The sequence below is a fragment of the Canis lupus genome, chromosome 8, assembly GCF_048164855.1.
Source record: "Canis lupus baileyi chromosome 8, mCanLup2.hap1, whole genome shotgun sequence".
NCBI lineage: Eukaryota > Metazoa > Chordata > Mammalia > Carnivora > Canidae > Canis > Canis lupus.
Genome location: NC_132845.1, coordinates 21,633,985 through 21,658,966, shown reverse-complemented (window position 1 = coordinate 21,658,966; position 24,982 = coordinate 21,633,985). Strand labels below are relative to the sequence as shown.

The 24,982-nt window shown below is 34.0% G+C and overlaps 1 protein-coding gene across 14 annotated transcripts in view; it reads right to left on the bottom strand.

The window, feature by feature from the left end:
- Window positions 1–24,982, bottom strand: part of MTF2 (metal response element binding transcription factor 2) — a 79,363-nt gene that overhangs the window by 7,159 nt on the left and 47,222 nt on the right. For 5 of the 14 annotated variants that reach the window (XM_072834553.1, XM_072834557.1, XM_072834549.1 and 2 more), the window contains 8 exons: window positions 21,200–21,267; window positions 19,495–19,665; window positions 15,397–15,502; window positions 15,222–15,274; window positions 15,006–15,110; window positions 12,924–13,239; window positions 11,265–11,316; window positions 8,728–9,323 (listed from right to left, as the gene is read on the bottom strand). In XM_072834553.1, the coding sequence (XP_072690654.1) occupies window positions 9,274–9,323; window positions 11,265–11,316; window positions 12,924–13,239; window positions 15,006–15,110; window positions 15,222–15,274; window positions 15,397–15,502; window positions 19,495–19,665; window positions 21,200–21,267 (921 nt within the window). In that variant the 3' untranslated portion in view covers window positions 8,728–9,273. Of the gene's footprint in view, window positions 1–8,727; window positions 9,324–10,795; window positions 13,240–13,415; window positions 13,489–15,005; window positions 15,111–15,221; window positions 15,275–15,396; window positions 15,503–19,494; window positions 19,666–21,199; window positions 21,268–24,982 lie in introns of those variants that run through there. The other 9 variants (XR_012035086.1, XM_072834548.1, XM_072834556.1 and 6 more) reach the window with 7 other exon arrangements.

The window sequence follows — 24,982 nt, the reverse complement described above, 5'->3', positions numbered from 1 at the left end:
TTGTACTATATGCAAGATGTTACCACTGAAGGAAATGGAAGAGTGTACAGGGACTCCTTGTGGGTATTTTGCAACTTGTGAATATATATTCCAAAATAAAAATTTTAAACAAAACGGCACAGATTAACATTATACCTGAAACAGACATTATTAGAATATTGGTATATATGTACATACTCTGAGTGAAGCCAGAACAAGTGATATAATTTAATTATTTTTAAATAAAATTAAAATATTCTCAGTTAAAAACAGATTGTCAGTTTAGGTATTACCTCAATCCTTAAGATTTATTAGTAGAAAGGGGAAACACGATATATTTCAGGGAGCTTAAGAATTGAACTTGATTGTTTTTACATGAAAAATGAAAGTCAAACTTTTTCTTTTGGAATTCTATATTCTAAAAGAGTGTCCAGAGGTTATACTACAATTACGTGGTTATCAGAACACCACCATGGGAAAACCACACCAATTTCCCAATGTTGCACAATCAGCTTTCCGTGTATCTCAACAGAGAAGCTATCCTTGACTTTCTCAAAAGCTGATTTTTCAGTGGACAATCCAGGCATACAAGTATATAATGAAACTCTTGAACACAATGATTGATTCCTTCACCCAAAAGGTAACAAAGTCTTTTTGCTGTAAAGACCCTTAGGATTAAGGCCTATATGGCAGATATGACTGAGAAGCACCTTACTAAATATAATACAAACTACTATAAATTCTTAAATGCCAAAGGGACATAAATTTAAAACCAAATGTGCTAGGAATTACTACTCCACTATCCTTGGACATACAGCAAAGGAGAAAAGGATGAACAAAAACCAGTTTGTTGAGACAGGGGAAGAGGGAAAGTTTAGGTAACATTATGCAAATAGCCCACATATATTATCAAAGGAAGGGTATTTTCTATTTGGCACCCAAGGGAAGATGAGGATGCAGTACCTTTATATCCTCAAAGCATCTAATACAAATTAAAATTATCACAATATTCCAGGTTAAGTTTTAATTTTTAGAATGAGAAAAATTTGAGCATTATTGTCTAGGCCTTTGTAGAACACAAAAGCGAAAAATCTGCCCTTTAAGAGTTGACAGTGTAACTGGAGAGAAAGGCTAGTATTCAGGACTCATCAATTACTCATTTTTCTTAGCTTTATCATTCATTGCTCCAAGAATTTAGCTGGGATCCCTCAAACTTGGGTTGTGTCCTTCTCATGTACTGTTTCAAAGCACTGACCATGACGTATCATAATTAATGCATACAAACCCTCTACCAGACTGACAGCAGAGTATAGGTCTATTCTACCCACGCATCCAGCACAATGCCTAAAAAAAACACAGTATCTGTTAATGCAAAGATGATGCCCACTGTTTAGAAATGAGATGTGAAGTTCAAAACGACAGGAATGATCTTTTAGTAAAAATAAATTAAAAGTCTACAAGTTTAAGGCTATGTTTTTTTAAATTTTTTTTCTTTATTTATGACAGTCACAAACAGAGAGAGAGAGAGAGAGAGAGGCAGAGACACAGGCAGAGGGAGAAGCAGACTCCATGCACCAGGAGCCCGACATGGGATTCGATCCCGGGTCTCCAGGATCGCGCCCTGGGCCAAAGGCAGGCGCCAAACCGCTGCGCCACCCAGGGATCCCTAAGGCTATGTTTATATAACATTATCTCTGGACTGTAGAATGGAAGATTTTTGGAGTTCTGTGTTACACAAATTTCTTGCTAAATCATTTTTATATCACAGAAAATAATAAAGCTTTTCCTTTCTTTTTTTTTAAATATTTTTTTCTTTATTTATGATAGTCACACAGAGAGAGAGAGAGACAGAGACACAGGCAGAGGGAGAAGCAGGCTCCATGCAGGGAGCCCGACGTGGGACTCGATCCCGGGTCTCCAGGATCGCGCCCTGGGCCAAAGGCAGGCGCCAAACCACTGCGCCACCCAGGGATCCCAAGCTTTTCCTTTCAGGGAAAAAAAATAACAGTTGATAAAAGATTTCCTCCCTTGTTTTTCTTATCTACCATATCCAATGCCCTTTTCTTCTAAACCACAGTTTCATTCTCTTAGGACTGCTTCACTAATTCTCTCTTTTGGTGCCAGCTGAGAAACAACTTGGGGTTAAGCAGAAAAGCAATACTTTAGAAACATTAGCATTATTAACTCCAAGTCAGGGTTAAATAGGGCAAAGGAGTACTTTTCACCCCAGGTTAGAATAATTTCTATCACAGGAAAATCCAGTATTGAATACTACCGCAGGTTACTTATAAAAGGGAGAAATTACTTAGTAATATTTAGTTTCCATGGTCCTCTAATACTGGGCTATAGCAAAATGCTTGTCATTTTCTAAACCTAAACTTATACTTTTTAATACCAAAGACAAAATAGTGTAGTTTTTCAGTGAGGTCAGATTCAGTAACTACTTGAATATTTTGATGCTGTTTTTTAGTGTTAGCCAAGAAGCCCACCTGATACTTTTCTATCACTCTGAATATAAGTATTTTAAGTATTATCATTAATTTTTCTCTCCAGGACAGTCTTTTCCTCATTCGTTTTAAAAATCAAACTACTTGCACATTATTTTCTGTATTCTTTTCAGAAAGTATTTCCAATTATTATTTTTATTACAACCTGCTTTTTATGCAACACCACTTTGGACTTAGCAGACATCTGAATTCACAACAGTGTCCACCTACAAAGCCCCACCAATTATTCTATTGGAAACACTTCCAAGTGCTTTTGCTTCAGAATAAAACGTAAGTTTCCCCTGATACAGATATCACTTGCTTTTGTTCAGCTAACACGATAATTCTGCTCTAATTAGTTCTCTATGATAGTATGGTGAGACAGAATATGGTCATATTTTTATTGAAATTTTTCTACAAATTTTCTTCATAGTACCATCATGAAGAAACTTAAGTAAGTTTTAGGGTCTTTGCTTAATGGTGATAAGCAAATTTTTAATACTAAAGAACAGAAGCTTCTGGGAAATGCCTAGCAGTAGCAACTAACAACTATTCTTGCTCAGTAATACAGTCCTACTCCATTTCTTTACTTCTTCCATTACTTTCAAGCATGAACTTTTTATTACAACCACATCTACCTTCCTTACTATTCTCTAAGTAGACCTGCTCCTCATCTATTCCATTTAATATCACTGGCTTCCCAGGTTCTCAAAACTTAAAAGCCTTACCTGCTCAGCCATCAGGTACTGTCAGCTCAGCTCCCTAATCACTCTTAGACATATTCCTACCATTCCCACTGCTTCTACCTCAGATTTATTTACATGCAAATCTAGACTTGGCACTCATCACCATTTCCCTCAAAATGATGTTACACACCAGTGTCAAAGTAATCTCAAAACACACTATCACGTGGCAGTCTCATCAGAATCCTGACCCTTTTCAGCCTCACCCACATCACATCCCAACCATTTCTGTGTGTAGGCTTAAAGACCTTCTTCCTTCTTTCACTCAATGCCCTATTGTGCTCCCTTTTCTACAGGTTCCTATCTTTCGTGTTCCAGTTTAAACTCCTTCATTAAGTCTTCCGTAATAATTCTTCTCTCAAAATGTCCTCCACAGCCAGCCCCCAGGACAAAAGTAACCTCTCCTGCCTCAAATCCTCTTGCGACTCTAACCCCTTTAAATAACTGAACATACACATTCTTATCTTCCTAGCAAAAAGAAAACTAGGGGATGAAGGTAACTTGCATCTATTCTACATTTTCCTCCTAGTGGTCTCTTGGAAAACTACCGACACCAAAATACCAAATGAGATGTTCAATCTCAACGCCAGGCCTATTCCTACTCTGCTCCTTCATTATGAACTGAGCTTTATTTTCCCTTAGCCTATATATTTAAGCTAACCCACTCTTCAAGGTACAACCTAACAAGTATGACAGCCCAAAACAATCTCATTTCTCTGGTGATATATATATATAGCACCTATTTGGATACTTGGATACCTGGAGTCGCATTTTCCAATGTTATTTAATTCTCAGGTTTATAACCTACCTCCCCAACTGTGCCAGTTTCTATATCTCTTGAACTTTCCCTTAACCAAAGATCACTTCTGAATTTATTTATACTGTTTCTTATCCTATCCTACTTTTGCCAGTCAAAATCTGATCCTCCTTCAAAGCCAAATGCAGAGGCAGCCCAGGTGGCTCAGCAGTTTAGAGCTGCCTTCAGCCCAGGGCCTGATCCTGGAGACCCAGGATCAAGTCCCACATTGGCTCCCTGCATGGAGCCTGCTTCTCCCTCTGCCTGTGTCTCTGCCTCTCTCTGAGTCTCTCATGAATAAATAAATAAAATATTAAAAAAAAAAAAAGCCAAATGCAAACAACATTCTGTTCAGTAAGTCTTTCTCTAGGGGTGCCTGGGTGACTCAGTGGTTGAGTGTCTGCCTTTGGCTTAAGTCCTGATGCGGACTTGATCCTGGGGTCCTGGGATAGAATCCCACATCAGGCTCCCTGCTTCTGTGCCTATGTCTCTGCCTTTCTCTGTGTCTCTCATGAATAAATAAAATCTCTTTTAAAAAAAAATCTTTCTCTAATGTCTCTCCAGGTTCCTATGGAACTTTGACAAGTATTCCATACTACTTACCACATTTCAACTTAAATTTAGCTGTATTTATAGGTCTGTGCCCTTCAAAACTTAAGAACTCAGACCAGGATTCCTAATATTTCATCTCCCTTCACAGCAACTCCTAGGTATTCAAAGAATGACTGTAGCATTTAAATAAACAGCACAAAATGGTTTGAAATACCATTAGGAACTGAAACATACAAAAAAAAGTCCTGTAATAATACTCGTGGGTTAAATTTTATCTCCCCCTTCCCCAACCAATGCCAAGTCCTAATTTAAGCACCTGTGAATGGACCTTAGTTAGATATAGGGTCTTTATAGGTATAATTAAGTTAAAGATCTTGAGAGAGCATCCTCCTGGTTTTAGGGTGGGGCCTTAATTCAATGACTGCTATCTTTATAAAGAATTAAGAGATTTGGCAGAGGGTAAACTATAAAATTGGAGATAGGAAGTGGAGCAATGTGTCTACAGCCAAGGATTGCTGGCTGCTACCAGAAGGAATCAACCTTGCCACCACCCTGATTTCAGACTTCTAGCCTCTAGAACCGTTAAGAGATAAATTGCTGTGGTTTTAATGCTACCAAGTTTGTGACAAAATGTTATGCCAGCCCTGGGAAACAAATACAAACACCTCAGTTGTATGGCATTTAAGCATCTAGGAAAATAAACTTTTCTTCATTTTCAAAGATAATGAGATTCTTAGGAAATAATTTCTTTGGGTTTTATTTTGCTAAAACTTTATTTTACCTCATTTTATGCAATGGATTTTATTTATAAATAAGTTGTGGCTTATTTTAAACTGAGTTTAGTGCAACCTCTCAATATAAAATGTCCTATGTTAAGGATACAATTTTAAAAGATAAAAACCGGAATCCCTGGGTGGCGCAGCGGTTTGGCGCCTGTCTTTGGCCCAGGGCGCGATCCTGGAGACCTGGGATTGAATCCCACGTCGGGCTCCCGGTGCATGGAGCCTGCTCCTCCCTCTGCCTATGTCTCTGCCTCTCTGTGTGTGTGTGTGTGTGACTATCATAAATAAAAATTTAAAAAAAACATGTTTAAAAAAAATAAAAGATGTAAAACCAAAGTTATACCCATGTATGCTATGAAAAAGAAATCCATGCTATTTCTAAAGCAAATAATTCGTTGTGAATAGATGAAGTTCTATTTTATCACTGTATTTTCACTGCAATATAAATCTGAATGTTCTTAATGGTGAAGGTTCATATTTTCAACCTAACTTGGTATTAGGTATGGACCAACATTTTGTTTATTCTCTATTAAAAAAAATTTAACCCAGCACTTCCCTTTTAATTATTATGCCATGTTTCAAAGTTATCCAACTTTCGCTTAAGTCAGTATGCTTAAGAAACACAAATAATTTCAATGAGCCTAAACTAACTGTAAAGCTCTCAGATTCCAAATATATGTATGACTGTGTATTTTTCTAATTTTGCTTATCTAAGACACCGGCAACTTCCATTAGCAGATAAAATCTATTATAATAACACAGCTGATAACATACATATTTTGTCCAGGAAGGATCCCAAAATAAATCTAAATTGTATTTTAAAGAGCACAAGCCTTTATAATAAGTACTACTTTTTAAGTTCAAACTTAGTTTTAAAATATTTTCAAACTTCTGAAAATCATTTCAAAAATAATTTTTTAAAAGTCAGAAGTTTAATCCTGAAATGTTTTGAATTATACCTCCCACATAAAAAAAAAAGTAACAAGCACAGGTTAACTTAAATTTTACACATTTTCCTGACTTAAGCCAAGTTCATAAAACAAACCAAAGTTATTAGTCTTTCTGCCCAAAGGTCCTGTCCCCATGCTTTAATAAAAGCACCTTTTTTTTGCACCAAAATCAAACAAAAAAATTCAGCTGACATACAAACATTAGTTTACATGAATTTGGTAAAACAATTATTTTCTTAGAAATTATGATCCTCTGAAGCTTGACTGACATTTTAACTGCAATTTCAGCAAAGTACTAATAAGCTAAAATTTTTAGTATCAATTCTTGCACTCATTTAACCTACAAAGTCATGGAAATTCCAGTCGTTAATTATTGCTCTGATTGAAACATCATCTCCTTTTCTCCTTTTTATTCCTTCAAGCTACCTTTATGACTATTTAGTATGTGCATATAACAAAGCCATGTCAATTTGCTATTCTTATATGACAAGTCCACACTAGACAAGACACTATTTTCTCTTTTCCATAATGCAGAGATGGCATGGGCCATTCAGTCTATCATCTTACGGGAGTGGAAAAGCCACCTGGCTCAACTATGAGCCATGGAGGCAGTTTTGGTTCCTATGTCCCTGTTTATCATCAAATCTGTTCCAGAATCCAAAAGCAGATCCACTGATATTCTTTTGTACTGTAATTTTGCTTTTGTCTAATGATATTGGTTTTGTACTGTAATTTTGCTTTTGTCCTGTTCCACTTTCTAGTTAATAGAAAACAATGGTGCTACGTTTTCCAATACATTTTTGCTATCTTAAGGTAATCTCAACATCGTTTAGAGGCACAAAATAGTCAACCTACTCTAGCCTATGTACTTATTCAGTTGTCAGATTTCTAAAAATCTCAACCACTTATACATTATAAAATAGGAAGCAAGAAAAACAAAATGAGAAATCCTTTTGAGTAATGAATATTTCAAAAGTGGGCTGCTAGTTTTTCAAAGGAAATCACTCTTGAAAACATACTCAAGAATCTTAAAAAAAAAAAATTCAGAACTGTGGGTAAAATAAGGTTTAAAATTTTTACGTGGTTCTGTCTTTGTGCCAGAAAACCTTGCTTAAATTTTTTTTCAATTCTACAGTGAATTAATAATGTTTAGAAGCAAGGTGGGAGAAAGGAAAGCCACTCATTGCACTGTAAATAAATGTAGTTTATTAATGTGGCACTGCCACAGAAGATATATGTAAAGCAGACAAGTATAATATAAAAGCACCACCTAGCCTAAGTCATGAAGAATACGGACTGATTCCCCTATCCACATTTAGACCTCTGAGACTACCACCATATTATAGCAACATATAATAGATTAATGTTCACAATGTCTCAGTAATTAGGAAAAAGATTAACATGCTAAAGATAGTGTTTTAAAAACATCAGTACTTAATACATTCTAGGAAAATCTTTAATGAAGTGGCATTTTAAATATTTCTGGTCTCATTTAATGGCTTAAAAGTTCTTAAAGAACAAACTATGATTTATGAGGAGGATCAAGAATGAGTTTTTAGTGACACATTTCACTGGAAATTTTACACCCAAAGATAAAAATAACATAGAAAAGTCTCAAATACCAGGTTATGCAAAATTATAATACAAAGGAAAAGCCAGACCTGTTATAGATCCACTCTAGGATTCTGGAAGAGATTTGGTAATAAAAGAATATAGGAATCAAACTGTGGTTCCACAAATCTTAGATGAGCTAATAGGTTTTCCCTTCCAAAACCTTCTCCAATGTGCATCATCTCCTTAAACTTCTCCAGAAAAAGTTTAACTTCACAGATATCTAAGCAAGCTTTATATACTTTGCAAAGGGGACTCAAATTTTCAAAAATCTTGTCTCAAATTCTATATAGGCAAAATTTCCTTACTTCCACTAACAAAGTCAAAGATAAAATACATAAGAGGTCAATTACCAGCCAAAACAATACTAATTGTAACCCTTCACTAAGCATATATTTAGTATTTATACCAAATACTACAACCTCATTTTGAGTTATTATTTATTTACTTATATAAATTGTTATATATCTACAACTACATATGCATAATTTATAGAAACACTATAATAGTAATATTAGATTTTATTTTTTTAATAAATTTATTTTTTATTGGTGTTCAATTTGACAACATATAGAATAACACCCAGTGCTCATCCCGTCACGTGCCCACCAAATTTTAAAAAGACATTCAAAACATTTGAAAAGCTTGATTTTTTTTTTTTAAGATTTTATTTTAAAGCTTGATTTCTTAAAAGAATTGTTTTTGGTGGGCTATGAAAAACTTACTTTTAATTAGCTGCTAGATATTCATTCAGATATTGTCAACATTTTTTTCTTTTAAGCATTTGACATAATTAATGATGGGTTGAATAAACTTGGTAGAACTCCGTAACAAATGTAAACTAGTTTTATTTAATCCCTAAGTCTAGGCCACACACAAAGCACTAAGGATCAAACATAAAATATCCACAAGGGAATCTGCAGACACTAATAGGCACATGGAGATTACCTCTCACACTACGCCTTCAATATTGAATAGAGCCCTCCAAAAACATTTATCTGCCATATTTCTGTAGCACCGATCTTGCATATATTTTGTTTCATGAACTCAATGGCAGCGCTATCCCTATGATACTCAAGAAAATTCAATGAAAGTAATTAAATATTAAGGAATAAGATTTTTATTGGGTAAAGTTGAGCTCTGGAGGGCCACAAACCATTATCTAAGACTTTTTCTGACCCCTATGAACCAATCTGTCTGTTTTGAGACGGTATCACCCTTACTGTGCATGCATGGGAAGAAAAAGAGAAAAAATTAATTATCTTCTGGTAAATCCAAGAACAAAAATTAGACTAATGATTTTGAACAAGGTATATTTTTGTTTCATCCAATAAGTATATTTTATCATCTATGAAGGTTTTGTTCATTTGTTGCTTAAATCCAGTAGAATTTTCTTGAATAAGATATCACATTCCTTGAAGGTGCTGCAAAAGTAAGGAATTATTATTACTAAGCATTCAGTTTCAATGCTCATCATTTCTAACAGAGAAAATAGCAAACGGAGCAAGCAAAGACTGATTGTGTTGGGCAGAAGTGAGGAAAGGAAGAAAAATAGAGTGAGCTAGTTAATTTGCAGTCTTATCCTAATTTTAAAAATAAAGACAATATAGTGTTTGATCTAGCTATTGCTCTAAGACATTTTAATATAACTTAAAAAGTACAAATATTGTATTTACTCCCATACTATTTGTTATTCAGAGAGCCAATCAGTTTGCTTTCATAGCTTCTCTCATCTCTAAATTTTTATCAGTTTGACATCTGGTTTCTTAACCACTACTAATTATAAAAGAATCCATTACCAGATAAAATTCTCACTTTACATTTAACTGTTAAGTTTTTATTTTCCTGAGGAAAGAAGTTGACTGATCAACTGCCGCAGAAGAAATTAAAGGAGATGTTTGGGAGTGTATTATTTGTAGAAGTATTTAAATATAACTTAAAGACGAAAACTTCTCCACATTAAAAAGGGGATTCTTTTTACTATTTTCCAAAGGTGCATGGACATCTTCCTTTGTCATCACATCCTCATTCAAACAACTCTAGAATTACGTTATACAACAGTCTACTTTAACTATGTAAGTCAGACTATGCTCCAACCAAAACTTAATAGTACCTGACAGGAACTCAACCAAATAGTCCAAAAGAATTCTACTCCCAACACTGATAACAGTAATCTTCTGAGTATATACACAATAGAAACCAAACATGTACAGTTGGACGTAACTTGTAAAATATAAGGAGAGAGGTACCCTCACTCACACATCAGTGAACATTTACTTGTTAAACATTTAGTAACAAAAGATGACTAGCAAGATCTGACTTCATCACTCCTACATTAGAATTTATAGAATAACTCTTGATAAGCTCACATTCTGATCTAGTCAGATCATGTAAGAATCCATACTTCTCATTTTATAATCAGGATATTTATAAAAATGCATTTGTTTTGAATAAAACCAGTAAGGCATACTATTTTTACATCTTTTCTTTCTATAGTCTAGGGGCAAAGCTTTTTAGGAAAAAAAAACAAAACCAAAATCCTTTGCTGTGAACCTGACACCTTCTATATAAGCAAAAAGAAAAAAAAAGTCGAAAGTCTGAAATTTTTTGAATTTTGGGGACAATGTAGATAGGGGGAGATATATTGTCTTTCAAGTAGGAAGTGTATAAACTGACTAAACATAGTTTATTTTTTAAAGGATCATTTTAGATGAACATACAATAATTACTATTTAAGGGACAAGAGGAAAATGAAAGCCGAGTTTCATAACGATTAATTCAAGTGAACATATTTACAATGGAATTGGAAAATCCTCAGCTCCCTGGCTAGATAAAAGCAGTCATCTACTGCATCAGTGTGTATTTTCAAGCAAATACAGAAGCAAAACTCATTAGCTCTTTAAAAAATACACACATTTAATGTTGGTCTGTTTTAATTCTAAGTAAAGCAATTCCAAAAATACAAACTGAACATCAGAGCCATGTGGAACCACCATGATAAAATAAGACAGACATTCACAATAATTACGTCTAAAGACAGTTCAGCTTAATAAATCATCTTCCAAGTATACTAAAGAAAGAGTTACTAAAAATACTGCTGGTGTTCAGTTAGAATTAAAGGACTTTGGGGAAAATGAAATAATATGATACAGGTGGAGTGAATAAGGTTACACGGGATTTACATTTTCCATTACCCCTAGATATAAACAAACATTCAAAATCAACACAAACTCTGTGTGTTATTCAAAATATTGCAGCTGCAGGAAAGGCAACTTTAAATTAATAGCTAGGGGAAAATCAAGTTTTGGTGGAGGTAAACAGAAGTGACAGTTTTTAATTTGCACTTTTGTAAAGCTCATTTATACCTGGCCAACCAGGAACCAAATGCAGGACAACGAAGTTCTCTGCTTCTTTTGGCTATAATGTGATAAGAAAAGGTCATCTTTTGAAGATGTTTAAAGAAATAAAGCAACTTTCTTTATAAACAGTCAAATAATCAATCAATGGAATAAATAAGTACTAACCCACATTTTTACCGCTCTGTAACCACTACACTTTACATATTTTTCATTTTGGCGGCAAATTCCCCAATTTTTAGGCAAAATCCACCAATCACTTTTAAGAGTAAAATGAATAGCCACCAAAATAAGAATATTCTTCTGTTTACTCTTTGGCTAAAAAAGAAAACAAACAAACAAAACAAAACAAAAAGAAACAGAAGACAACTCTAACACTGGTGATAAAAGAAACTGTTTTTTTACATGTAAAATAAAGTTATCAATTTAAATCTTGGTACATTTTATAAAAACAAGAGGTAATGTTGTAATAAAACAGCAGTAGCCTTGTCAGGCAACATACTGTTTGTTAACCCTGTGCAATAAAATACTTTGTTCATACTACACTTATTCAACATGACTAACAGTTACTACAGACATTTCAGGAATCTTCACGGGACTCCTATAGACTTACTGTTAAAACTGAGAGACATTTACAATCATAATGTGCCATGAAAACTTGAAAACGTTACTTCTAGTAGGAAATAATGTTCATATTATTTGAATTGGTTTTAGGTACTGAACAGCTGAGTTACAAGGACTGAAACTGAAAAGCATTCTAAAAGCCCATGAACACTGTTGTTCACACCCTTCTTCAGAACACACTAAACTTTAAACTTGTTTGACACATTTCTCTTCATACATAGCAAGCAACAGCACCCAATAAAAGCCTGAGAAGAAATGCTGCTGTGTAAATACTGCAACTATTCCTGAAAAAAGAATTATGGGATATATACTCCAAAGCTGCCCATTCCCATAATTTGTATTGCATAGGTCACATAATCACACACATATATATACACCCTTGTGTATATATATGCACATGCAAAGAATATATTAAGACGACAATGAAGTCTAGTCACAGAGCAATTTACAGGCTCAATATATTTTTTACACTTTGCTTGAAAGAAAATTTCAATATTTTACAGTCTTTTAGTAGGCATTATATACACTGCACTTTATGAAATCTGAAAGGTATTGAAATAAATTTTTTCCAACATTTTGGTAACAAAACAGACAACGTTCCTCCAAATACTTGTGCTATCTATCTACATGATCTGTTTGATCTGATAACCACTAATCACAAAAACTGACTCAATGGAATAATTAGAAAAATTATCTAACACCATGCATGGATTTGAATCATTTTTAATATCCTATCCTAGAAACATTCTACAAATCTTAAGATTTAAAAAATTAAGTCTCTGTTCTGATTTTTAAAAGATATCTTTTTATGACAATATCCATAACATTGACAGGTACATGTTAAGGCTAGTATCATCTCCTTTTGTGAACTTTTTTGACTTTTTTTTTTTTTTTTTTTTTTTTTAAGAAAGATAGTAAAAGCCAGACTCCTTTATCCTTTAGGGCTTTGAACTGTACCTACAGAAAATGAGAGTGCAGTGAACATAATGTTCAGTCCTACAGTCAGGATGCAGTTGCTCCTTCCCATTCCACAAGATACTGCACCTTTCCATCAAGTGTCACCCGACGAGCCAATACTCGGTATTTTTCACCACATGCTATTCTACCTGCAGCACCAAAATAACTGGTAATGGAGTTTTTTAGATGATTGAGTTGCAACTCCTGATCTGCTAAGTTATTCAAAATCTCTGTGTTGAGTTCATCAAACTGGTAATCTTCTTTGCCTTCATCATCTTTTACAATTTCTGAGTTCTGAGTCTGGAGTGCTCTTCTTGGAAGACGACCCCTTCTCCTCCGTAAATGTGGTATTGCAGCAGGCCAAGATCTTCCTGTACGAGTTCTTTTTCTGGAGTCAGATAATCTATGGAACAACAGAGTCCTATAATTGTCTACTGAGTTTATAAAGCATCCTCTGACCAAACAGTACATTCTCAGATTTTTTTCTATCACTCTACTGTAAGTATATATCCTTGCTGACATAAAAGTCAGCCAAACCAAAACAATACATGCTATTTTTATAAATGGATTATCACTCGCCTTCGTTAGATTCCATCACCTTCTTGGGGCTGACCTTTGAAGAGCTTTTCTTCCTTAACAATGTACTATTAAGCTTAAAAGAATCAGAGGAAGTTTTTAATTACGAGGCCAATAAGACAAATTCTTACCAAGAAGAGGTCCTATTGCATTATATATTGTCAACAGTTATCAATAAATAGAAAACAGTTCATTCACTCATTCAATACAGCAAATATTTAATAAGCACCTACTCCATACTCAACATTGTTCCCTGTGCTTAAATAAATGGTAAAACTAGAATAAATGTTCTCTTATTACCAGTTCTAGGCCTAGTGAAGTAATATAATGAACTGGAACAAGCATAAACTAGAAATCAGGGTACCCCTGAATCTAGCTCTGTGATATTGGCCAAATTCAAATATTCCTCTGTATTCTCTTCTGTAAAGAGATTAAGTGAAGGGGTTGAAATAGATCATCTTTCAGTCATTTTCAGCTCAGGAACTCAAGGATTTTACAATCTTATAACAAGGGAAGCATATAGCATTACAGCTAAATTCAAAGGCTTTAACAGTAACACTGCTCAACTCAACATCCCAGCTCTGTTATGCTTGCTAATAAACATGCTAGTTTGGCGTATTTCTTAAAACTTAGTTTCAGTTTATCTTTAAAATGGGAATAATAGGACTTACAATTCAACAGAATGTTTTATGAATTAAATAAGACAATATATGTATGAAGATCAGCACAATGCTTGGGTAAGAGGCCAAAAATAGTTCACCCTATTAATCATAATTCATTAAAAAATGAGTTACATTTTAAGCTTTTTAATACTCTGAATTTCGTATGATGTACATGAGCAGTTTTTCATTTGTGAACAAAAATTAAACTAAGGGAAATAGGGCAGCCTGGGTGGCTCAGCAGTTCAGCGCTGCCTTCAGCCCAGGTCATGATCCTGGAGACCCAGGATCCAGTCCCACGTTGGGCTCCCCACAGGGAGCCTGCTTCTCCCTCTGCCTGTGTCTCTGCCTTTCTCTCTCTCTCTCATTCTCTCTCTCTCTTTCCCTGTGTCTCTCATGAATGGATAAATAAAATCTTGGAAGGAAAAAAAAAAAAAAACCCTAAGGGAAATATAAAACTTGCAAACTCATAGCTCTGACCCCAAGAAACTCTCTCTTCATACCTGGTATTATGCTTTAGAAAGGTGTCCTTCTGAATAGTCAGGTTAACTAAAATATTAGAGGAGAAGTCTGCTATTGACAGAAATCCTGAGTTTAAAATCCGTTTAGTAACAAAAGGATTTACATGTCTGATTTAGATATTTAAAAAAAAAAACAGTCTTCATGAGCAAGGCACACCTAAATATTATAAGCATAAAAAGGTCTCAAGTAAAAGAACATAGCCTATAAACACCAGTATACCTCTTTTCCGTTCAAAAGGAAAATTTCCTGATAAATATTAACAACCTAAGGAATCTACATATGGATTGCTTCCCAAATGCTGAAAGCCATACTTAAATCACTTTAATTGCTAAAAATTTATTTAATCATTACTTTACAAGAAAAAAATTATCTAGAAGAAAATGAGTAAGGAGTATGAATATAAAATATCTACCCATAATGCCTGGAAATGCTAGACGAGGTAGTTTCTTTTGCACTGGAAGCACCCGTGAAATCCACATCTGAGGTATTGGATGAATGTGCAGTTCCCTCAGTTCTCCTGAGACAAAAGAATTTAAATGGTATAACGACTATATTACATAACAATAGAAATACTCATTTCCCCCCAAAAGAAAATTCCTAGGATAGGAGAAAATAACTTGCTATTTACCCTATAGAACAAGGTAAATCCAAGGTAGGATTCTCTGAAATTGATTCCTTATCCTGCAAAATAAAAAATGACATATTTAAAGCAGTGTTCTAAAGTAAGTGGAAAAGATGCTCATTTCTCAGTTAACTTCAAGCATCCTTCCTCTTTGAGAACATATAACAACACGTCCTCTTACCAAAGGTGGCTCAGCAGTTTTCTGAATCATTTTTCTTGTATATGGGCCCGGTGGACGACCTACAGATTTTTTCTTTCCTTTTTTTTCTATTCCATTGCTTACTTCCCTGAAACATAAAACCATTAAGTATTTAATCTCTACATAAAGAAAACAAAAAGACAATAGATAATACACAGTGGCTTGGCTCTACTTATGTAATAATTAGGTTATACTTCTTATATTTTTATATTAATGGTAATATAAAAACAAAGAAATTAAATGTAAGTTGAATCTATAAGCTTAGTCAAGGGCATAGATAATACGTTCTAATTTAAATATATATTTCTTGATTTAAGAGATATTTACATAGAAAGGTTTAAGGAAAAAAAGTGTTCTCTTTATAATTCTGAAAAATATATAGCACCTAAGAGTTAAAAAGCAAAAACAAAAAACAAATAGACTACTTATATTGGCTAGACGATTTCAAAACTCCCAGAAGTTCAATATTTAGTTTAGGTAGTTTTAGGTATTATGTGGGTACTTGGGAGATATTTCAAAAATTTACTACTAAAAGTTATTACAAATTTAGTAGTTACCCACATGGAGCCAGGAAGTATCATTATTAAAATATAATAGTTATAAACACAGGTTGCCTTTAGAAATGAATATATATTTATCCTTGAATTATGTTTATAAGAAAGAAATGAAGCCCAGGGTGGCAGTGTAGAGGAAGGAATTCTTCTTACAGGCAGGAAGTCATTCAAAAGGCACAATTATAAAGATCTAAAAAACCATTTTTGAGACATAAAAGCAAGTATCCAAGCACCACGCAGGGGGGAGGAAAAACAATGGTCAAAGATTATCTCTAATTAATAGAAGGGAAGAAGAAAAAGGGCAAATACCAACATATAGAACATCTACTTAATTTATTCAACAAACATATGTACCATATAAAAGGGATATTAATATTAGATCATAGAAATATAAAGATTTTTCCTGTGTGAAGGGGTTCAAAATATAGTCAGAAGTTAACAAAGATATATACAAGCAGGCTAATAAAAAGGGTTCAGTGCTGTAAGAAAATTACCCAGGAAAACTTAAATAAAAAAACATGGAAAAGGAGGAATAATAATATATAATAGGCTAGAAAGAGGTGAATGGAGAAAACCAGAAGACAACTACTCCAGGCACCCAACTAAAGTTGGGGAAGTACAAGGAAGGAGAAAGGCAACTAGAAAAACAAAGCATAACTAGAACTATAATCAAAAGTCTCAAGGATAAGGTAGATGGGGTATACATTTTGGTGGTGGTGGGGCGGGGGGGTGGGGGGGAGGTCAACATTTATAGAGGACTCTGGGACTCAAGAAAGTACTCTCAGATTAAAAGGACCAATTCATAGACAGGATCCAGAAGGAATAGAGAAATGCCTTTAAAGAAAGTTGAACCATTTCCTGGTAGCATCAAATGAAAACCTGATAGCTAACCCATATGGAGTTATCTTATTAATATCATGATAGAAATGAGAAAATTTGCGTAAACTTTCTAATTCATAATATGGGCAACTGATAGCAAAGGATTGATGATAAAATCTGAAAGTGCTAGGAAAATTTTTTCCTTTAGGAAAAAAAAACTTGAAAGCAGTATCTACTTTATTACAAATTCAAATGGATATGAAACACTGTCAACCCTGTGTAATTATCTTTTCTTACTCTCCAAGATGACTATCTCATACCTTTTATTTGCTCCTTAAATCTCTACACAAACCTCTCAGCCATCTTTACAACTTATTATTTCACTTAGAAAACAGAAGCTACCATGCAATAATCTTAGTCATCTTCCAAATGTCAACTCTATAATAGTACTAGCATCTTTACCCATTTTCACCCAATTTCAACAAGAGTGTAAAGTCCTTCAATCAAAGGCCATTCCCACATTTAAGTTTTAAATCCCTTTCCCTTTAGCTTCTCAAGGACTTTACCTTCCCACTCTCCTGTGCCAATCTCCTCTCCACTGTATCATTCCTACTAGCACATAAAAATAGGTTCCAATTAATTTTCCATCTATTAAAATATCATCACTTGAGTACTTCCTTCTCCTCTTCAAACTTCCATTTGTCTACCTCTCTTCATAATAAAACTACTTGAGTGTTGGTGACAGATATCCTTTCCACTTTCTCCCTTCTCATTCAGAATTCTTAAAGATTATTTCCTATTTTCCCCTTTTCCTTTATTATCATCATTATTATTTTGAATCTGCCTATGTCCCTTTGTTGTAGATAAAGCCCAGTCTTGACATGTTAATTGAGCAATGCTGGATTCAATCACACTTCAACCACTTCAATCTGACTTCTATCCTTACCTCCAAAAAAAACAAAAAACAAAAAACCCTCCTGTTTCTGTCAAAGTCAGTAATAACAGAATGTTATTTTATGCAATAAACATTTTTCTCTCATCTTAAATCCACCTCTCAGCAGTATTCAATACTGTTTATTATGCTCATCTTCCTTGCAACACTCCCCTTCTCTTGGTTTTCAAGACACCAAACTTTCCTGATTTCCTCCTAACTTACTGATCATCCTTTTTTAGCCTCTTTCGTTTATTTTACCTCTTCCAAATCTCCAAATGATAACAGGGCATTATTCTGGGTCACAGTAGCCCCCCACTCCGACCCCGCTCTTGCTTCCTATGCAATTACACTCATTTTCAAGGCCTTCTAAATCAGCTTCCAAATTTCTATCATGTGCCCTGATCTCTCCTGAGGCTCCTGGCTTTATACACCCAGTTGTCTGTACTTAACATCATCACTTACATATCCCTTATAAAAAATCCCGAACTCAATTGGTATGAGACAGAAGAATGCTTCACTCACCTTGCCAAAATCTGTTCTTGTAGGTCTTGGTAACAGATATCACCACTGACCAGTTGCTCAAGCCAGAAATCTGGGCATTATATAACTTCATTCCTCCCTTTCTTTCATAAATTTAATTCATTAGCAAAGGCAATAAATTCTGTCTTCAACAGAGGTCTTGGATCTATTTTCTCTCCATTTGATACCACCTACCGGGGCAATCTCTCACCTGGACAACAAGTATTTTTTCTTGCTTCTATTCTTAAACTCTATACCTATCCATTCTCCAAATAGCATACAAGGAGTATTTTTAAAGGATAATTCAATCTGCTTATATCTTTAAATAGCTCTCCATTACGCTTGAAAAACAACCAAAACTCCTTAGAAGACTTACAGAACTCTATATGATCAGGCCCCACCCAAACTTTCCAACTTTTAAAGGATAATTCAATCTGTTTATATCTTTAAATAGCTCTCCATTACGCTTGAAAAACAACCAACCAAAACTCCATAGAAGACTTACAGAACTCTATATGATCAGGCCCCACCCAAACTTTCCAACACCTGATGCTATTATCTAGCCTTCATTCATACCTAAATAGTCTGTGATTTCCTAGAACCTGCCTTATAGTCTTCATACTTGTATTTCCACCACCTGCAGTATTCTTCTTTTGTTCTTCACACTGTTAGGTTAGTCTCATTCTTGGTGTTTCAGCTTAAATATCATCTTAAATATTAAGGCATTCCTTAAGCCTTCTTCTTAATAAACTGTTTCACCCTCTATCCATCCCAGTACAATCTAAAACCATATGCTATGTTCTAGATGGCACTGGCATGATCTGTATTTTGTCACTTTTCCCCATTATACTGTAAACCCCATCAGGGCAGAAAGAAAGTCTGTCTTGTTGTTATTACATCCACAGCACTTCGATAGTAAGGTGCTTGAAATATGGAATGAATAAATGGATGAATGAATGAATGAGAAATGAACAAACAAATGAATATGCCAGTACTTAAACTGTCTGCTAACAAAATCAATAGGGCTTATTCCTGGAAAGCCTAAGATCTAAGATAAATAAATAAACATCTAATTTAACTCTTTGTACCTTGTCTAAGCAAGAAATTATAAACAGGAAAACAAATCAAGGTAACTACCACTTGTACTTTCAAATATACTAGTAAGTACTTTCAAATATACTAGTAAGACTAAATAATACATTTTTAGTTACAAATAATCTAAAGAGAAAAACTAAGCCACAGATCAACTTTTACCTTGAATCAGATATAGGTTTGGATGCCTTTCTGCCTTTAATTTTAAATTCATGGGATGTTCCTTCAGGTTCTTTCTCTGCTTTGAAAGCCACATTTGGTGGCACAGGAGGAACACGAATTCGCAACCCAAACAAATGCTTCTTCTTCTTTATTTCTTTCCCAGACATAAACCTAAATTTTTAAAAAAATTAACTAAAAATTTAAAAACTGAACACATATACATGGCAGACCCTAACTCATAACTTTCAGATATAAAGCCTTTACACATGAAAGTCCACCCAATACTACACAACTCACTCTTTCCCTTTGCTTTCCTTGATTCTTATCTGCTCCAGAGCCAAATCCACAGGATATAAGGAGGGAGGGATAGTATCAGAAGGAAGGGAGAAGAGTACATGTCCACTTCCCTTTTTAAAATGTGGCATCTGACTTCTTAAAGGAAGAAGAGTAGAGTAGTGTCTTTTTAGTCCTAACATGTGTTTTCCCATATTTTGGTGTCATCTGTTTAAAAGATGTCCAAAAAGATTTAGGAAAAGAAGAATTATATTTCAGGGTGGATCTGTCAGATCCACTGGTCAGAAGGTAACAAGTGTTATTAGCACTGGTAAAGAGGACCCAGTATGAGAGGTCCAAAAAAATAAAAAGAGTATCTAGTGTATCAGATCTAGAACTGGTAATAACCTGGAGCAGAGAAAGGTTATTTCATTGTGGGTTTAGATCTCTGAAAAATGTGCCCCATAATTCTTTCCCAAAGTCCTCAGGCTCCTTTTTCCAAAACATCCCCACCTACCTTAATTCTACTGGACCCTGCCTAGCCTCAGGAACCACTACACCAAATGGTTGGAATGTTCTTCCACTGCTATGCAGGTTTGAGAAAGGGGAGCTCTCGTTTCTATCAGATTAGCAACAAATGTATTATCTGGTACCCTAGATTGGATTACAGAATTCACATCCCATAAAGTATTTTTACCAGCACAGTAACTGCTCAAGCACTTTATGGCTTTTTGAACTGGCCTAAAGATCTAGCTACTAGTAATTATGACATTTTAAAGGAGAAAACGCCGTCAAGTTCAAAAAAAGCAACTTGTTACAAACAAGTATTTTATAAAATAGCTCAATGGTTGGTTAGAGCCAGCATATACACTTACAAAATTATTTCTATTGAAATTTTTAAATATTTTAAAGAAACGTAGATATGCCTTTAAAAAAAAAAAAAAGAAAGCCCTATGGAAGAATATATTAAACAATAATCAATTATCAAAAACTTAGTACTAATACTACTTCTCTGTAACTGATGACAATAACGAATCTTAAAACCATAGAAAATCTCAATCATTTTAAAACCAATATTCTCTATAATACTTTCCACTGTTTGCATTTTCCCACCAGCTAAGACTTTATTTTCAGAATACTGTATTATAAAAACAAGTCATTACTGAACATGTTTTTCAACTGAACAGGCCAAATTCCCCTGAGATATTGATATGCCTGCCTCCCATCCACCAGTCCCAGAGGAATGCTCTTCCCTTCTCCAACCCTTGAGAATCACTGCTTTACCTCTGACTGAAAAAGAATAGGACATTAAAAAGCTTTAATGGTTTGTACTAGTTCTAAACACCAATCCCACAATTCTTAAACAATGCCATTATTCCTTATACTTACTAAATGTCTCCCTCATAGGGATACATAAAATAAATCAACTTACATGGTCTTGTAATCATTTAATGCCTCCAGAACATGCTCATATCTTTCAGATTTTGGTGTGTCTGCCAGCTGTGAAGTATCAAGAAACAATTTAACGCACTATAATTTCATCAATTAGTAATATACAGGTGCTAGACAGAGGCAATGTGATGCAGAAGAAAAGTGTACTGACTGGTAAGTCAGAAGATCTAAGTTCTAATTCCACGTCTTCATTGACTAGCTGTATGATCTAAGGCCATTTAACCTCTTAAGACTTGTTTTTTTATCTAGAAAAAGGGAGTAAAAATCTTTCTCTAATTACCTTACTAGTAATTATATGAATCAAATGATATGTCTGAAAGAACTGTAAAATGCAAAACACTACAAAAATGGGATTTTATTAAATTTATTTTAATTCTATAATCTGAGGAAATAATACATTAGAATGACTTTAATATCAACCATATATAGGTTCTAATAGATATTCTAATCGATACTAATAAGTAACAATATAAAATGTAATGAGAAAGATAAAATTTTACTTCCCGATACTTGTAATATTAGCAGAACCCAATAATCTCTATAACATTGAATAATTCTGTGAAACTCAGGGGGGAGGGGGTTATTTCATAAAAGTTATAGACTTTAGCCAGCCCTAAAATTCAAAATGTCTCAGTAATTTCTTATCACAAATCATTTTGAACACTATCCAATTCTAGAAAAGATTATTTTGTTTCAAAAGGGCTTCCTTAAGAGTCATTTCTGCCTCTTCCAAGTTTAAAGACCTAATAGCAAAAAATATAAATTATAAAAGGACCATTTTCAACTCAAGCCACAAAAGCTTTTTTAAAAAATCCAGAATATTACAATTGATTTTCAAGGGTACCACCAGTATACTCTTTACCAATTTAAATTTCCAAACCTCAGAACTGCTTCAGGTAAAAAGATCAAACAAATCTGCCAAATAGAATGTTGGAGGTAGAAGAGACTTATAGAGCCATCTACTTCAATTCTCTTTATTTTACAGATTAGTTAACAGATATAAAGGTTAAATAAAGTGCTCAAATTCACATAGCTGATTAGTGAGAGAGCTAGAATCTGAACACAGGTGATGATAAGTCCTTTCATTCAACATTCACTAAGAGCCCATACTGTGCTAATGTGCTGGGTGCTTTTAGAAAAAAGAAAGAAATGGGACAGTTTTGTGCCCATGCCTCTAAACCATACCATTTCCTCTTAATTTCTGTAGTGTTCAATGACAGAAAATTTTTATTAAAGAAGAAATAACAGAATCAGACCTTAAAGCTTGAAAGACACTCTAGATGTCCATCTAATTCAAAGTTCCAACAATATTGCAATCCCTTTTAATATATAGTACAGATAGTCATTCAACCTTGGTTTAAATATTACCAATGATGAAAGCTGATGAGGTACCCACTGAGGAAGCCCAATCCATAGATGGACAAAACCTTTCTTCCTGGAACTCTTCTTCTATTCCCTCTTTGACAAGACAGTTCTTCAAATATCTGACAGCAGCTATCATGTCTAAGTATAGGATATGTCTAAGTTTAAAATTAAGTTGAAAATTTTTAGCAGCCACATTACATGATTACTTCATATTAAGCTTTGGCTAACTAATTCCAGCTCTTCCTTATCCCTCACCTCCCCATCTCAACTCAAAAATCTTATCAGATAAACTGATCAAATCAAGTATTCGCTATCATACATTGCTTCTTCTGAACTGGTTGGTTATATTTAAGTCTAAAAGCAGAACTTTATAACTGTTGTTAATCTGATTTGGTTTTCAGGTCAATGTTTGAGATAATCTTTTCTCTAGATTCTCTCATTCTTCTAGAATTAGGGGTAGACACAAAGACAGACCTCTGTGGCTCTCCAGGAGACACTCTGTCAAGGTTATTTCCAAGACACTGACTGCTTTTGTTTCTATTATTCAATTGGCTACATATCCATTTAATTTTTACTTTTAAACTTAACCAGTTCAAATTTGAGTATCTAATGTGAAATTCAGTTATACTATGTCTATACTACACCCATAGCATTTGACATACCAGTGTGGTTAACCATATAAAAAAAAAAAAAAACTAGTGTATTTAATATTCTAATAGTGTTTTTCCTTATTGCTTTTTAAATCTTCACAAACCACATCTGAAAAATGTGCTCTACAATTTCTGACAACAAAACTAACTTCTCAAATCTACTCTTTTGCATTTTGAAAAGTACAATGAACTCTTTTTTTGGTACTTCCTCTCTATGGTTCTCAGAAATTTTACCTGTAAGTTCCTTTGGCACTCCAAAACTATTTTGCATAGAAGTATTAATTTCAACTGGCATTATGGGGCCAAGGATCTCCTTTCTGTATTTTGAAGACTCTAAGTACAGATATTACAGTTTAAATCAAATAACCTGTACTAAAAGAGTATCATGTTGTATGTTGACCACCTGACCATGAGATTTATAATTTATACTGCTAACATAATAACCATTTTTTTTTCATAATAACCATTTTTGTTCCTCCCGTCACAGACATTAATCTCACACTAAGCTTTTACTTTCAGGGTTGTAAATTCTGTATAGACAAAAATGCTATTCAGTATAGTTAAAACTCTTCCTGTCAATAAAATATACCTTTAAATCACCAAGTTTGAATTCCATGCTGCCAAGGCTTAAGTATGCAAAAACAGATGAAGTCATCTGTTTGCCAACCTATATGCTGCATATTAATATGAAACACACAAAGTCTCAAGTATTATTAATACACACCTCTATTACACATTTTTTCTCTAGCCAAAACATCATTTCTGCTATAGTATTTCATTTAAGTTTTATCAATGCCTTTCTCCCTTACATCCTTCAAAAGGTAGCAATACACTACTCTGCTATGAATCTTTGAGGTTTAAAATTTAAGATTACCGTTAACAGAAAAGTAGGCTCCCCTTACAGAATCAGGATTTCAGATCACATTAGGAATTAAGGACAAATGATAATAAGCAGATTCCAAAGTATGAATATCTCACTTTAACTCCTAAAAGCAATTTGGTACAACTGTTAATTCCTCAATCTAAATAAAAACCTTAAGCAAAATTTATTTGGGATCTCAAATGTTGCATTACATACTTTTACTATCTCCAAGAAAATATTACAAAACAATAGTTTCTCAAATAGCTACAGTCTATACAAGGAATCAGTTACAAAGATGTAAAAGAAAACAAAATCATATAAGGAAACATGATATAGAACTATCATTATATTCCAATATGTCCTAGAAATTTCAGCTTCTCTTCACAATCTCAAAATAGCCAACTAAGAAAAAAAGTTATACATAAATGTTAAATTTGCCTTTCAGTATGAAAGGATATACTCTCCAAAAAGTTTAATATTTTTGAAACTTTTGTTATAAAAGAAGTCATAGTATTTTCTCTTACCAAAAACAAAGCACAAAACACTAAATGGATACTACTGATTCAATTAAAATTGCTCCAACTAACTAGAAATAGAAATAAGTATTTATGAAGCTTCCAAAATAACATAGTTACCATTAAATTTTGACCAGCTCAAATTAAGTCCTAATTCAGCTCAGAAATGATAAATATAAGTGCCTCCATATGACTAGTGTGTCCACATGTATTCTTAACCAAAATGCCATAAAAATTTCAATCAACTTCTCAAGTCATCCTTTACCCACATGGGGGAAGAAACTCCACATTTAAGAGAGAGCAAAATCATAACTATTTTTCTGTATTGTTTCATCTTTGAAGAGAAACTTCTAGAGCAAGTGTCTATATCA